General features: G+C 37.2%; 2 protein-coding genes across 8 annotated transcripts in view; both read right to left on the bottom strand.

The window, feature by feature from the left end:
- Positions 1 to 1,808: 1,808 nt before the first annotated feature.
- Positions 1,809 to 6,176, bottom strand: LOC122418630 (uncharacterized). Of its 3 annotated transcripts, none has more exons than XR_006262563.1 (3): positions 3,338 to 4,004; positions 2,408 to 2,903; positions 1,809 to 2,301 (listed from the first exon to the last, which is right to left on the bottom strand). XR_006262563.1 is itself a non-coding variant. In XM_043432902.1 (3 exons), the coding sequence occupies exons 1-3, from the start codon at positions 5,894 to 5,896 to the stop codon at positions 3,384 to 3,386; spliced, it is 369 nt and encodes a 122-aa protein (XP_043288837.1). In that variant the 5' UTR covers positions 5,897 to 6,176; the 3' UTR covers positions 2,545 to 3,383. The 3 variants fall into 3 exon arrangements, 1 of the variants encoding a protein (XP_043288837.1); XR_006262562.1 differs by adding an exon at positions 4,358 to 4,859 and having other exon boundaries at positions 1,822 to 2,301; positions 2,408 to 3,420; XM_043432902.1 differs by lacking the exon at positions 1,809 to 2,301 and adding exons at positions 4,358 to 4,622; positions 5,830 to 6,176 and having other exon boundaries at positions 2,545 to 3,420.
- Positions 6,177 to 8,797: 2,621 nt separating this feature from the next.
- The window catches only part of Eps-15 (Epidermal growth factor receptor pathway substrate clone 15), a 22,235-nt gene continuing 17,888 nt past the window's right edge, over positions 8,798 to 13,144 (bottom strand). For 4 of the 5 annotated variants that reach the window (XM_043432869.1, XM_043432867.1, XM_043432865.1 and 1 more), the window contains one exon: positions 8,798 to 13,004. In XM_043432869.1, the coding sequence (XP_043288804.1) occupies positions 12,246 to 13,004 (759 nt within the window). In that variant the 3' untranslated portion in view covers positions 8,798 to 12,245. Of the gene's footprint in view, positions 13,100 to 13,144 lie in introns of all 5 variants that reach the window. The other variant, XM_043432875.1, reaches the window with a different exon arrangement.

The raw sequence follows: 13,144 nt of genomic DNA, 5'->3' as shown, positions 1-13,144 counted from the left end.
CAATCATATTTTTCGTTTTATATTTGTGGGAGTCAGCAAACAAGAATTTTATTACGTCTAAAATGCGGGTTATTTTGGGAAGTTTTTGAAGTTTCGAATTCGTGTGTGCGCGCTCTTTCAACCACCGTAAAGTCTGATAAAATTCAAATCGAATGGTTAATTCTCGTAAAATTGAAATACTTGAAGGCGATCCCATCGTGGTGGCTTAGGTCGTAGGATTCTCGTAAAAAAAAGTAATTCAAAATCTTTCCTGCAACGACCTTTAGTGCATTTTCATCGATTTCAATGCCAACCAGTATTCAGTGAAAGTTGGAGCGAACGTTGAGGGAAATCCGAAGGGAAGAATGATTCTCAAAGGCTGCATATGCTAAAATTTTGGATTAAACATTGTTTCTATGACTCCAGCTGAGAAATGAATAACGATATTTGAGAAGCAAAATCGTCAAGTTGATTCTAACGTGTGATTTACGAGAATTTTCAAAAAATCGATTTTTTTAATTGCATCTTTCAAAGGTATACACATTCAAAAGTATCTTTCTCAAAATTATACATTACTGGACGATTCGTTGATAAAATCTCTGAAACTATTAGACCGATCCGTACCAAAATTTTACCGAATGTTCTTTACGACTGTAGCCATAGTGCATATCACACAAATTTTGAAATTTTCAGCAGGACTTTTTTTCCAAAAATGGATGAAAAAAACGTGCTTTTTCGTAGTTTTTGGAAAAATCAAAAATCGTATGACACCCGCTATAGCCATTTACCTATCGAATCCGAATCATTTTTATTTTTTTCTCCGATCATCCATTCCAGAGATTTTATCATCTTTTTTCGGACCTGACTTCGTCTCCATTTTTCTATACGAAAACTGAGTGAAATAAATAAAAAAATTTTTTTCTGTATTCCAAGAGAGTACTTTTTAGACCCGACACTTTTCATATCCACATTTATAATTTATACCGGTCAAAAAAATTCGTTAAAATAGTCTTTTTCGGCCGTCCAATCAGCTCCTCGAAAGCCTCGGGAAAAATGGCAGATTTCAGATTTCAATAACTTCCAAAAAATTCAAAATTTCAATAAATTTTTATCTCAAGATTCGTGGAGGGCTTTGAATCTGCTCGTTACGATAATTCCGCGATAAACTGAACATTGTGAACGCCGCGATCGGTGGTAAAATCGTTTGAAAAAAGTTGATCGCCTGCGCATTAAAAATATGTTCGCTCGTCATTCATCTGCCATAAAAAAAAAGTGGTCACGAGCCGAAGCTATCCGGACTTCTGCCTGTCTCGTGTGCCTTACGTGGTAACGTCCTAGCGAACAAAAAAAAAGTCGATAAAGAAATAAAAAAAAAAAAAAAGAAAAAAAAAGAAAAAAAATCCAAGCGAGCGAGGATGACGGTGGAACGATCGTTGTGTTCGCGTCGATCTGGGTCAGGGCAGCCCACCAAATGCGCGAATCAAATTTGTTTTCGATTCGTCACCGCCATTCAACTTTTTAGCGTATTGCCTTTCACGCATAGAATGCAAAGAGTTCAGAGTTTTTTTTACCCCCCTGCCAACCCCTCGAATTTCATTTCCACAATATTTTTTTACGATCGTGTTGAAAAAATAGTAGGAACCATTGCTCGTTACTATTCGCGTAAAATGAAATATTTCGATCGATCGATGGGACAGATGATTTCATTCCAGAAATAAATAAAACGCAACTCGATTACTCAAAATTTTGATTTTCTCGCCCGATTATATCGCAGACCTTTCGCTGGTCCTCGATCACTTTTTTTCCCGCAGGCGTATTCTCGATGCGAGATCAATTCGACAGCAAATGCCCATCCGAATGTACGCATGGGAAGAGGGCAACGCGCTCAACCGCCAACGAAAATCGACGCAGTCAAGCTCCTTTCATCCCCCACGTTGCTCGACACGTCGTTGGCTCTCCAGAAAGACAAAAATAAATGAAATTAAACTTTTGACACGTGGGTCGAAGCAAATTGCCAAGGCCTCGTGCAATTATACTGGGACTAACGAAGCTCTGACTCGTCTTGAGCCAACATCAAATTCATAATCGAAATATCAGTGCATTCGGTATATCTGGATGTATTTATAAATTGAGAAACTAACAACTTTTGGGCCAGGCAAGACGATGGAAGAATCCTCACGAATGGGCCCAAGTGAAACTGTGAGAACCACTGTACGATGAGTCAGGTACGAGTGAAGCTTAACAATAAGGACCGTGCGAGGCCCCTCAGGTGATTCGCCAAGATGACCATGACCATATTACAAGACAGAGGCTCCCAATAGTCTATATAATCAGGGACGACGATTAATTACTTACGATACTCCCAATGACAGCTGAAAGCCATCATTCAAGTTTAACTCTCCGAAAAGCATTCGGATATTTTTCTCACCAATTATACGTTGCTGGAGCGCTGTTCGGGCGGCCCAAATGGAGCAAACATTGTTTCAGGAATAATGGAAACAAAAATATAATTGACGAATTCGTTGTATGTTGTTTCTAGGGTACGAAGATTTCGGAAGATTTGCGACAAAAGCAAAGTATTTTAATGAGCTTATTTTAGGACTTCACAAGCCGGAGATCTTTTTATTTATAATAAAAAGCATCGTAGATCGGTAACCGTTTCAACAACAATGTGGAAATTGTTAATAAAAACGTGTATCCTGGACGATTTATTATTTGAACGTTGTCTCATTGTCGCTCGCACGCGTCCTTGTCAACGTATTCCTTCTCGATCTTGTTCCAGTCGTTGTCCTCGTTTTCGTCTCCGTCCTTGTCCTCGTCCTCATCTCTGTACCCGCTCTTGTCCTTCTCTCCATCGCCGTCTTCTTCCTCATCGTTATCCTTATCCCCGTTGAGTGGTTTTTAAAAAAACGATAAACGGCTACCTGGTTTTATGGAAAATCGTAATATAAATCGTTGTGTCAATTTCCGCCCTAAATTTCGGTCTTTAATCCCTTTTTCTGTACTACATTATTTTGCCTCGGAACTCCGGAGCTCATCGTATACTAATGTAGCGATCAACTGGCCTGTTATTGGCCCGAGGCTCCACCTTCATTTATATGGCATTAAAAAATTATATTTTTCTACTTTTCGAAGGCTCAGCGTACGCTGCAAATCTCAATAAAATAGTCTAATTCCGGTAAACGAACGATAAAAAGGGCTGATGAAGCTTGTATAATTTATCAAAAATTCACTTCGAGATTGTGCTGTTTCGAGAATTCAGAATTTTGAAAAGTAGATATTTTTGAGAATGAAAAATTTCGTTGAATTTTCGTAATCTTGTGACAATTACTTTTTTTCAGTGAACTCATTTACTTACTTCGGAATCGTGGATCAATTTTCAGACGTCCTATTATTTTTCTGGGTTATTCCTTTGGAAAATCTCCAAACGCAGTGGGCTTACTGAAATAATTTCATTACAAGCTCTTCTTGCCAAGGCTTTTTTCTAATTATGAATGAATTTTTTGGTGGATCCAAGCAATAAAAATATCGCTGTTTTTGTGCACACCCTGATAGATATTCATAAATGTATGTACAGAAGAATGGGAATATCGTTTGGAAACGACGGAATAACAAGGGGAAAGAAAAAAATGTAAGCAGCTATGTTTAAATTTGCATAACCCATACTCGTGTATGGTTCGCTTATTTGGCTCTCCCTCCATCACATCCAACAGCTCCAATTACCAATAAAGTTTCTCAAGCTCCGCGCGTACGCAAAAGCAATTAGACGAAAGATAAAAAAATTGATCGTCAACGTAGAGTTAATAAGAGACTTCGATGTTGCTGAATCGAAAATCGATGATATTTGAAAAGTCACGATATATTCGGAAGTGGAGTTTGGCCAAGACTTCTGCAGCTTAGCTCTTAAGGAGTTTCGGTACAAAAGTCTAAATATTAAGAAATTGATCAAACTTGGTGATAATGTTGTTCAACATCAAGTGCAAAAACACAATTTTTTTCGAAATTTTCTTCTACTTAGTTATCGAGTAATTACGCATTAAAGCAGATTTCTTATGCCCGGAATGTATACCTATATATATGAAAACGCTATGCTTATACACGTGAAGTTTAGTGATCAATTACTCGATAACTGTGTAGAAGAAAAATCTTAAAAAATTTGTATTGCCAAATTTGGCACTAAAGAATATGTTCACCAAATTTTATAAAATTCTAAACTTTTTGAAATTTTTTATGTTTTTAGCATGGTTTAGCATGGCAACATTGTATTGCCTGTACCGAAACTCCTTAACGAACCCATTTGCGTTTTCGTTCGGCAGTGAAATGAAAATAATTGATTATCTTGAGATACACATGAAGATGTACGAATCAAAGCAATTACGAATTTGTTCGGAATTTGTACTCCGCTGTAGTAAGCGAAACGTTTCCGGTAACATTTTCTTCGATCATGCAGTGGTAAAAATGTTGTTCGTAGCTGCAAGGGCGTTGTATAAACGTATGGTCTGGATTCGTCAGGCCATTCTTGGTTTCACCTGGTTTCATGTACTCACTGCATACCCCTTGCTGGCCATAGCACTTATCCGGTATAGCAACAATGCTCCATTCGGGGTGTAGTAGTATTTTATGACAAACGTCGCTTACCCCTTCTGAGAAATGGATAATGTTACATGTAAAAATTCTATTAATTTCGTGGTACAGTGACATTGAGGAATCAGATTGATTATAACCAATAGGGTATCGTTACAATTGAGATTTATTACTGTTTTAAGGAGGGTGGCTAGGGACGATACAATGTTGCCATGCTAAACCATGTAAAATACATAAAAAATTTCAAAATGATAAGAATTTAATAAAATTTGGTGAACATATTCTTTAGAGTTAAATTTGACAATACAAATTTTTAAAGATTTTTCTTCTGTACAGTTATCGAGTAATTGATCACTAAAGTTCATGTGTATAAGCATAGCGTTTCCATATATATAGGTATACATTCCGGGCATAAGAAATCTGCTTTAATGCGTAATTATTCGATAACTAAGCAGAAGAAAATTTTGAAAAAAAATTGTGTCTTCGCACTTGATGTTCAAGAACATTATCGCCAAATTTGATCAATTTCTTATCAATTTGACGAACGTAGCCACCCTCCTTAACGTATGATAAAAGGGAAGGTCTTGGAGCATTCTCGTTTAGTTACGATTTACGATATCGTTCGAATGACGCTGAAGTTTCCAACGTTGGAGTCCAACGAAATGATCGAAAAAACTCTCCAATAATTCCAGTAATTCTCCTATTTTGTTGGCTGCCAAATTTGCGATTCGTAGTTTTTCAAGCTGCACCAACGATTCGTGAAATAAAAAATTGGTGAATTACAAACGTTTTTTTCGTTCATTTCATTGGACTCCAACGTTGGAAACTTCAGCGTCGTTCGTTCGAACACCCATTGGCATTTGTTACACGGAGAGATTTAAATTTGAAATATTAACGTGAGTAAGGACAGTGCGGTGACGAGCTGCGATTCATGATATTATTGTGGGAGAAGAATTTAATTCTCCTATAAATCAAAATAATATTTATTGTTCCGAGTAGGAACTTTTATCGGAGTATTTAGTAAATTTTGACGTCATATCTGCATTATTTACTGTTGTGAAACTGAAAATTTCGTAAAATCTTAAAAATTTAACAGTGCGTTACGCAGGAATTAATATTTTTCGTTAACTTGTCCCTGCAGTCAAATATATATCATGGTAAATTTTACAGTGAATTTCACGCAAAGTATTCCTCATGATTCATTACCTTTACAATCTTGTGGAGAAAAACGTATAAACTTAGGTAGCGTTGAAAATGTTGACTTACCTTCAAAAGACCAAGTCGAAACCGCCAGGCACGATAGAAAGACGAAAATAATCGTTGAAGTTGTCATCGTGAAACGAATGTAAGTGCTGACTTGACCGAATCGAGGGTTTATATACTTGATCCAACGAGTGATATCTCTATCTGATATTCTAACTTTTAAGTTGATAGAGCAATTAATTAACTGGGAGCAGCTATACAAATAGTCAACAGAACAATGATTTCTCAAATATTGTAATGTTGAATGTTGATTGATTAATTTTTTATTCGCATATGTAATTTCCTCCCCAGGATGTCCCGAGAGATTTACACAAGCTGAGAAAACATTGAGGGTTTCTGAAATCGTTGAATATAAATTACTTCAATTCGAGTTGGCTGATTTACACGTGCGCAAGAGTTTTCTCATTTAGGAATAGTCCCGCGTCTCGAGATCGCGGATAATGTCCCCCTAATTGAAAACTTCAAAAAAACGTTGCTATTTTAAAAACGCTTTTCGAAAATCTAATGCAATTTACATTTTATCATGCGATCCGTAACGTTGCAACGGTTTAGATTGTTCACTTCGATATCAAGAAACTCGACAAATATTTTATCCATTTTGTAAGATGTTTTCTTTTTTGATCTTATGATTCTATTTACATTTCTCGAAATTAGCAAACGAGACTTGCATAGGGTCTAAAATACTAATTATTTTGGGAATGTATTTCATCGCACTTATTATCGTTAGATACTTGTGAAAAGATTAGAAGCCCGTACGAAAAATCAAGACCAAAAATACGTCTCAATTTTGCAAGAACTATAAAAAGTAGAAAGAATACTCCGTTTGTGCTTCGGTCCCTCATGCGCATATTAGAGTGCTTAAAGATTTTTGTTAAAATTTTTTTTTTCGTGGACCGAAGATGGATGTTGGTTTACGCGAATAAAGTATACGTATTGAAAGATGCTTTGGGGGAGTCGAGTTCGAAGTCATTTGTTCAATCCCAAATTTTGGTTGAGCGACTCTTTGCATAAACTTTCGTGCTAACAAATCGAGATAAGCTTATATATGTACAGCAAGAGCCATGATTTGACCGTCGAGTTGGAATCGTGATATAGAAATTTATAACAGAACGCGTAAATTTGAAGAAACCTGCGAAGACCTGTGCTCGGTTGGTATATGAGTTAAAAATGGCGATTTCTCACGCCACAAAAACACTTGCTAGACCGCAGTGTTCGAAAGGATTTTTTTCCTTGTCGCCCGTTTCGATAGCGCACGGCAGCTGTGTCATTCGCCAATCTGAGGCTCGCTCCTTCGTATTTTCTTCTAATCAAAACCTTCGCGGTGCCGGGAGAGGTAATTTCTTCGATGTTTTTATATCTCTTGGAGAGAATGAAGCATCTGTAAAATATCTAAGCCAAATTGGTTTACCGCGCGATTTATTGTTGGAAGGAGATGTCGATGTTTTGGTTAAAACAAATCCTCGCAATGGTCAATCCCGCATAGCCCCGTGTAGCACATCGACGACACGATTAACGAAATTTCCAGCGATTCCACAAGTACAAGGTTCAACTTTTGGCAATAACCTGAAGCAACAAACCACCCGCGAGATCTACCGAATTCGTGTAAAAAGTCAAAAAAACCCTCGAAAACACTTAGTTACTCTCCTACTGTGAATTTGAAATTGATTCGGGGGAGCAAGCCTCTCGTTAGATTCGCACTCGCAGCCTCATGGCCGCATCCAGGGTATTGACGCGTTGAGGTTACGTTCTTTATTTTGAGTCGCAGTTTACGACCTTGAAAGTTACATATACAGTGTCAGTGGTCCCGATAGAAGACGATCAATATTTATCCGACTGTTGTTGATCGTTTTCTGCGAGTTAAAACAACAACGCTTAGTCACACTTTTTTTCATATCCGCCGTCGATAAGTTTGTGCATATATATCGAGTCTCACTTTTTACCCGCGTATTGCACGTATAAGCAAACGTCTCTAATGCTATTAGTATGCACTCATAAGGTTTTTACGTTCCTTCCCCACTGTTCCATTTTCCCACTCTGTTGCTTGAGGCCTTTTGCAAGTAATTCGTCGCGCCGTCAATACTCTTCCAGACATTATTGTCCGAGTCGAGTACAATGCGGAAAATCTGGCTTGTATCAAGAGTTTTTTTTATCTGCTTGCGTTTCCATCGAGAGCTTCAGTCGTATGAACACGAGAACCGATCGCATCGTTTCATTTTCCACGACGATATTATCACAATGGGAAATTCGAAGTTTACTGCGTTCAAAGTTGTTCCTTCGAATCTATTCCTGAAACGTTGTTATAACAACAATATTCAAACATAAGGCTTCCCTCCCTCCACCTTATGACTTCTCAGTGAAATACTTTTTTTCTGCTTATCTCCAAGGCCAAATTCTGTTCACAGTCTCGTAATATCCATGCGATTTTATTTTATTTACGAGACTGGCCTTTTTTGTTATTTGCATTTGTCCGCCAACCACCTTTTCTTTCGAAATTATTTCAAATTTTTTTCCTACATTGAAAATCATCTAGAGACCTCGTGGGCATTATGTGGTTACACCAACCATTTTTTAGAAAAAATGGGAGAAATAAAAAAATAAGTTTTGTGTTGAATATAGAAAAATATGTTCTCGTACGAAGACGCGTGTATAGTACGTTTCCATTACGAAATTTTCTCGTCATTACGAAAAAATGTCTCGTCCCTTCAATTGTGCGTGGAAAATCGACACCGATTTGGGGGGTTGGGAACGTGGCCTTTCCAGATGAAATCTCACCTCTGAACACATTTTTTTTTATCGTCTCGAGTCGCTACAGCGACTCTAGACCCGTGACGAGAATTTCGATATACGAGGTCAGACATTCGCGTTTTCATTATTATTCAATCCGTGCATCTTCGTATACTTGAGTGATTTTTTTTATTGTTTAATCGTTATTGGTAATACCGGTATAACTATTTCATTCGTCTCGAGTATGTTCATTTTTTCTCCATGTTTATTATTACTCTTACAACTCAGTAACATATAAGAGTGTGTTTTTTGTTTGTTTTTTTTTTTCGTGTTATTTTTCTTAGCCCATACATAACGCAGCTTTACATAATTATAACGGGTCCTGTATCATACATCTAACGTGCTAAGCGAATGATTCAGCGGTTAAAGATGGACGACGACATTATACATAGTAGAATGTGTCTCTGTTCGTAGGAGTACGCTTTTTCGAAACGCTTGTTTTTTTAAACGCTCTTCTTTTCGCGATCGTTTCATTGCTTTTACGCTTCGCTATACAATATCTTTAAAAACGTAATATACATTTGGGAGATAACACTGATAAACTGCTGGAACGAAACAGTGAGTATATAGCCAACAATTATTCGTAAACCAATGAGAATTCGAATCGTTAACGTCGTAACAGTGTTTTTTCAAATATCGAAGTACCTTCGTCGCATCTCAAAAGCATTTTGAATTTTGTTACATAACACAGTCGTACAAGAGTAGTGTCAAGAGTATCAAAATAAAAGTGTAATAACGCGCATATTATTGTTTTTCGATTCGGTATCTTTTCTGTAAGAAATATCGCTCGCAAGATCTTTTCAAGTCAGTAATGGTGTCGATAATGGAACTTGGAAAAGTATATTCAACATTCAACAATTCTGACATCGCTCAACACATTCCGATCCGTCGGTCGCTGTTATAATATTTCATTTTTATTCCCATATTATATTTATAAGTATTATTATAATTATTGATATCTTTGAAATCTCGATATTTTCTCTTAGTTTGAATAATACATTTTTGGTAACGTTTTTTTAAAATTTTTTTGCTTTCGACTTGGCGATATAAATGCGAAACTGCAGAAAGATCCTGTTTCGTGAACTACTATAAAAAAATACTGCAAAGTCTGTTAAATTAAAAAATCTAATCTCTGTCGATGATCCACGAGGAGAAATAAACGTTCTTGCAACGATATATTTTCCAAGTATATTCATCGTAACGGATTATTTTTAAAATTCAAGTGAGCATACTCAATACGAAAGTTTCTGAACGTTTAATGTTGTACTGACAGCAACAGTTTTATTACACATTCAAGTTGCGACGTTGCGATAAACAATTGATAAAAAATACGCGCGAGTTATTTATCATGAAAAAGTTACGAATATCTTCGCGGGGGAGGCAATAAAAAATTAATAATTCTTTCGACCTACCGCTCTACTTGACGAGATTTTACTATCGGGTCAACGTTTTTCCATTTTAATCAGAGAAACTTGTATTCGCGATGCCTCTTAAACGATCAACGAGTCAAATATTAGTCACCGAATCTTCTTATCGAGAGAGAAAAAAAAATTCACGCGATCCTTCCATTACCGATGCAAATTCAGTTTTTTTTCATACACAGTTTTCATTATGCACAGGTTGTCTTTTCTTCACCACATTTCTGTTTATACCGAACGTGATTACATTTGCAAACGTTTGTCTTCGTCGATGATCGCGATATGAACTAGAGGAAATATTATGCATGCTGTATCCAAAGTATAATAAGAAAACAAAAGACGCATGAGCAACGGAAAAAATGAACCTTACGATAAACATAATTACGGAAATATCGATGTGTAGAATGATATATACATCTGGCGATGCGTGCACACGGAGATTGTCGTTGAACGATAATTCGTTCGAACGTTTTGAAATAAAATAAAAACTATGAATAAATGGTCATTAATAATTGGAGAAAAAGGAAAAAAAATTACATATCGCACTAGGGCGTTTCGTCGTTGCGATTAATATGAATACTCTTTGGAAAAATTGTATACAACGTTCGGAATGAACGAAGTTTTTTAAATATATTTATATTAATAAGTCTGGTGTATGAGTTATTATTATTGTTATTCTCAATCGAACAAAGATGAAATTGCCCCGAGGGACTGAACCAACTTCAAAGCAACGTAAAAGTTGACCGGTTGACGCACGGCTTCGAAAACGAATAAAACAAATAACAAAACTCAGAAGATGATTCTTCGCGTCTCTGACAATTATCTCACATCTATTGAATCAAGCGGATTTCAATTGTTACGTGCATTTTTTCTGCAACAAATCTTATGACAAAACCGCATGTAATACACAGTGATATGACGCTCGCATTCCTCACTCGTACACGACACACTGACAACTTAAACGATACTCATTGTTATATAATAATATCTATATGTATAGTTATTTACTTAACGGATATCTATACTTCCTATGCATTTCCTTCGGTTCACTTTTTACTCTGTTCTTACTCCTTTTTTCATCGATACCGTAAGTTACTTTATTACCGCTCCAATCTCATTAACTACTTTTTCGATTGAAAGGCAAACTTCGTATTGTGATTCGTTCTCTTCAATATTACATAAGAGCGTAGTCGCAGTGTTGAGTTTAGCTTTAGGAAGGCATAACAGGGTTGGATATCCGTAATTTTTCTGTGCCATTTGAATCAGGGGACTTGTTTACTGCTTATGTCATTTGCTCGTCCATTATTATCTATTATTATTATTATTATTAATATTATTCATATTATTGTTCTTGTCAAGCTACAAAATACTCTGCCTCCTCCACCCGCCCCCCTCCTGCTTCTCACTCTCTCTTGTCCTCTCTCTCTCCCTCTCTCTGTCTATTTCGCTCATGACAAAAGTACGAAGATCCCAAATTTTCATTCTTTCGACTTCATTATTTTATAGTTTAATTTACTCAACGAATTGAGAAATCTTTTTGTGATTGACTGATCGGCCAATCTCTCAACGTGTCAATATTAAACGAATGAATATCTTAACGTAGATAATCAATTTAATTAGAGGATTGAAGAATTGAGTAGTCGGTTGACTTGAGAGGTTCAATTATTTCAGTACTAGATGATTTTTAACTAATTCGTAGTCCTTATGAATCAATTTTATTGAACATTGGTCAAGTAGTTAACTACGCTACCCAACGGTAGAATCGGTAGTTAACTAAGGACAAATATCAGTCAGGTAACTTGTTGAAGATTCCGTATGGCCGATCAACATCGGACCGACCGGTCGACTAATAAATTAACATTCGAATGACTCGATGAATTTACCTATTAACCAATTAACTAAATAACTCCTAGCGGTACTAAAAATTATGATTAATTCGTAAATACTTACTGACTAGTCATTTAAAGTGGAAAATTTATCAATCGACCAGTCAACTGATCCAACGAATTAGAGTAGGGAGAACGCTTAGAAAATCATGTACTTGGGTATGCCGATGATCGATTCCGCAATCGCCTAATTTCACAGTGATTTTTACCAAATATATTGAAAAATGCGAGCGGTTACTAAAACAAATATTGATCCCCGCTGATTCAAAATGACTTTAGTGAGACTTTTTAAATCCTTGAGACTTGTCCTTCATTTTTCTTGACTTTGCTATCAAAACTTGCCATTCTTATCTTGCTTGCTGAGTTCTAGCGCGAACGCAAAATCAGCTTCTTCCTGTTCTTTTAATTTGCGACGTTCATCTTCAGCCTTCAAGCTCTGCTTCGACGCCCAAGCGAGTTGTCGCTCCTCGATTTTTGACATGGCGTAACTTCCGCCGCCGCCCCCGCTGTTCTTCCAAGCATTAGTTTGATTTTTCTTCTCGCCCAAACTCAATTTGTTTTTGAAATCTTCACTAACATCGAGGCCCGTTTTCTTGCTCGTTTTTTCCGTTTTCACGGAGAACGCCTCGTCGATGTTAATCGTTTTCGTTGATTTTTTGGTGGCAAACACGTCGGAAAAGTCTCGTTCATATTTAACGTTGCTATTCGCATCCCCGTAAGCATTTGCCACCTCGTTTACTTTGTGATTACGCGGCACCGTACTCGACGTAAAGTCGGATTCAAATCCACCGCGTGTGAACGAATCGTTGCTTTCTCTACGGCTGTTTGGAGTTTCCATTCCAAACGGATCGAGCTGTCGTGGAGCGTTGCTTTTCATATTTGCATTGATCGTATCGTCCGTTGCGAAAGCGTCTTCGGCGAATGGGTCGGCGATGTTGAAGGGATCTTCGTACCGATAGTCCCGAAATGGATCCTCCGTAAAATCCGGCAGTTTGGACGTTGGCGTGGGTATCGATGACGTTGCGACTCTGGGCCTGCCTGTTACCGGCCTCGGCGGGACCGACGACGAACGGCATGGTAAAAGTTCCGGCTGAAGCATTTGGGTTTTTTGTTTGGTTTTTGTTTTCTTTCTTTTTTTTTTGGTTTGTTTTTCAGTCATCTTTTTATGCGATGCACGTTTTTTTACTGAAAATTCAAAAAAAGGAATGCGCGCGGATAGCGCTGCGTTAT

The sequence above is a fragment of the Venturia canescens genome, chromosome 1 (genome assembly GCF_019457755.1).
Source record: "Venturia canescens isolate UGA chromosome 1, ASM1945775v1, whole genome shotgun sequence".
Taxonomy (NCBI): Eukaryota; Metazoa; Arthropoda; class Insecta; order Hymenoptera; family Ichneumonidae; genus Venturia; species Venturia canescens.
Note: the sequence above shows the minus strand (reverse complement) of the source record. Positions and strands in the feature narration are given on the sequence as shown.

Bases quoted from the DNA above. Each gene is read 5' to 3' on its own strand.
- LOC122418630 (XM_043432902.1), bottom strand. From the start codon at position 5,896: ATGACAACTTCAACGATTATTTTCGTCTTTCTATCGTGCCTGGCGGTT. The intron at 4,623-5,829 runs GTAAGTCAACAT...TCCATTTCTCAG, and splicing joins TTCGACTTGGTCTTTTGAAG to AAGGGGTAAGCGACGTTTGT. The intron at 3,421-4,357 runs GTAATTGCTTTG...AAATTATTTCAG, and splicing joins TACAAATTCCGAACAAATTC to TAAGCCCACTGCGTTTGGAG.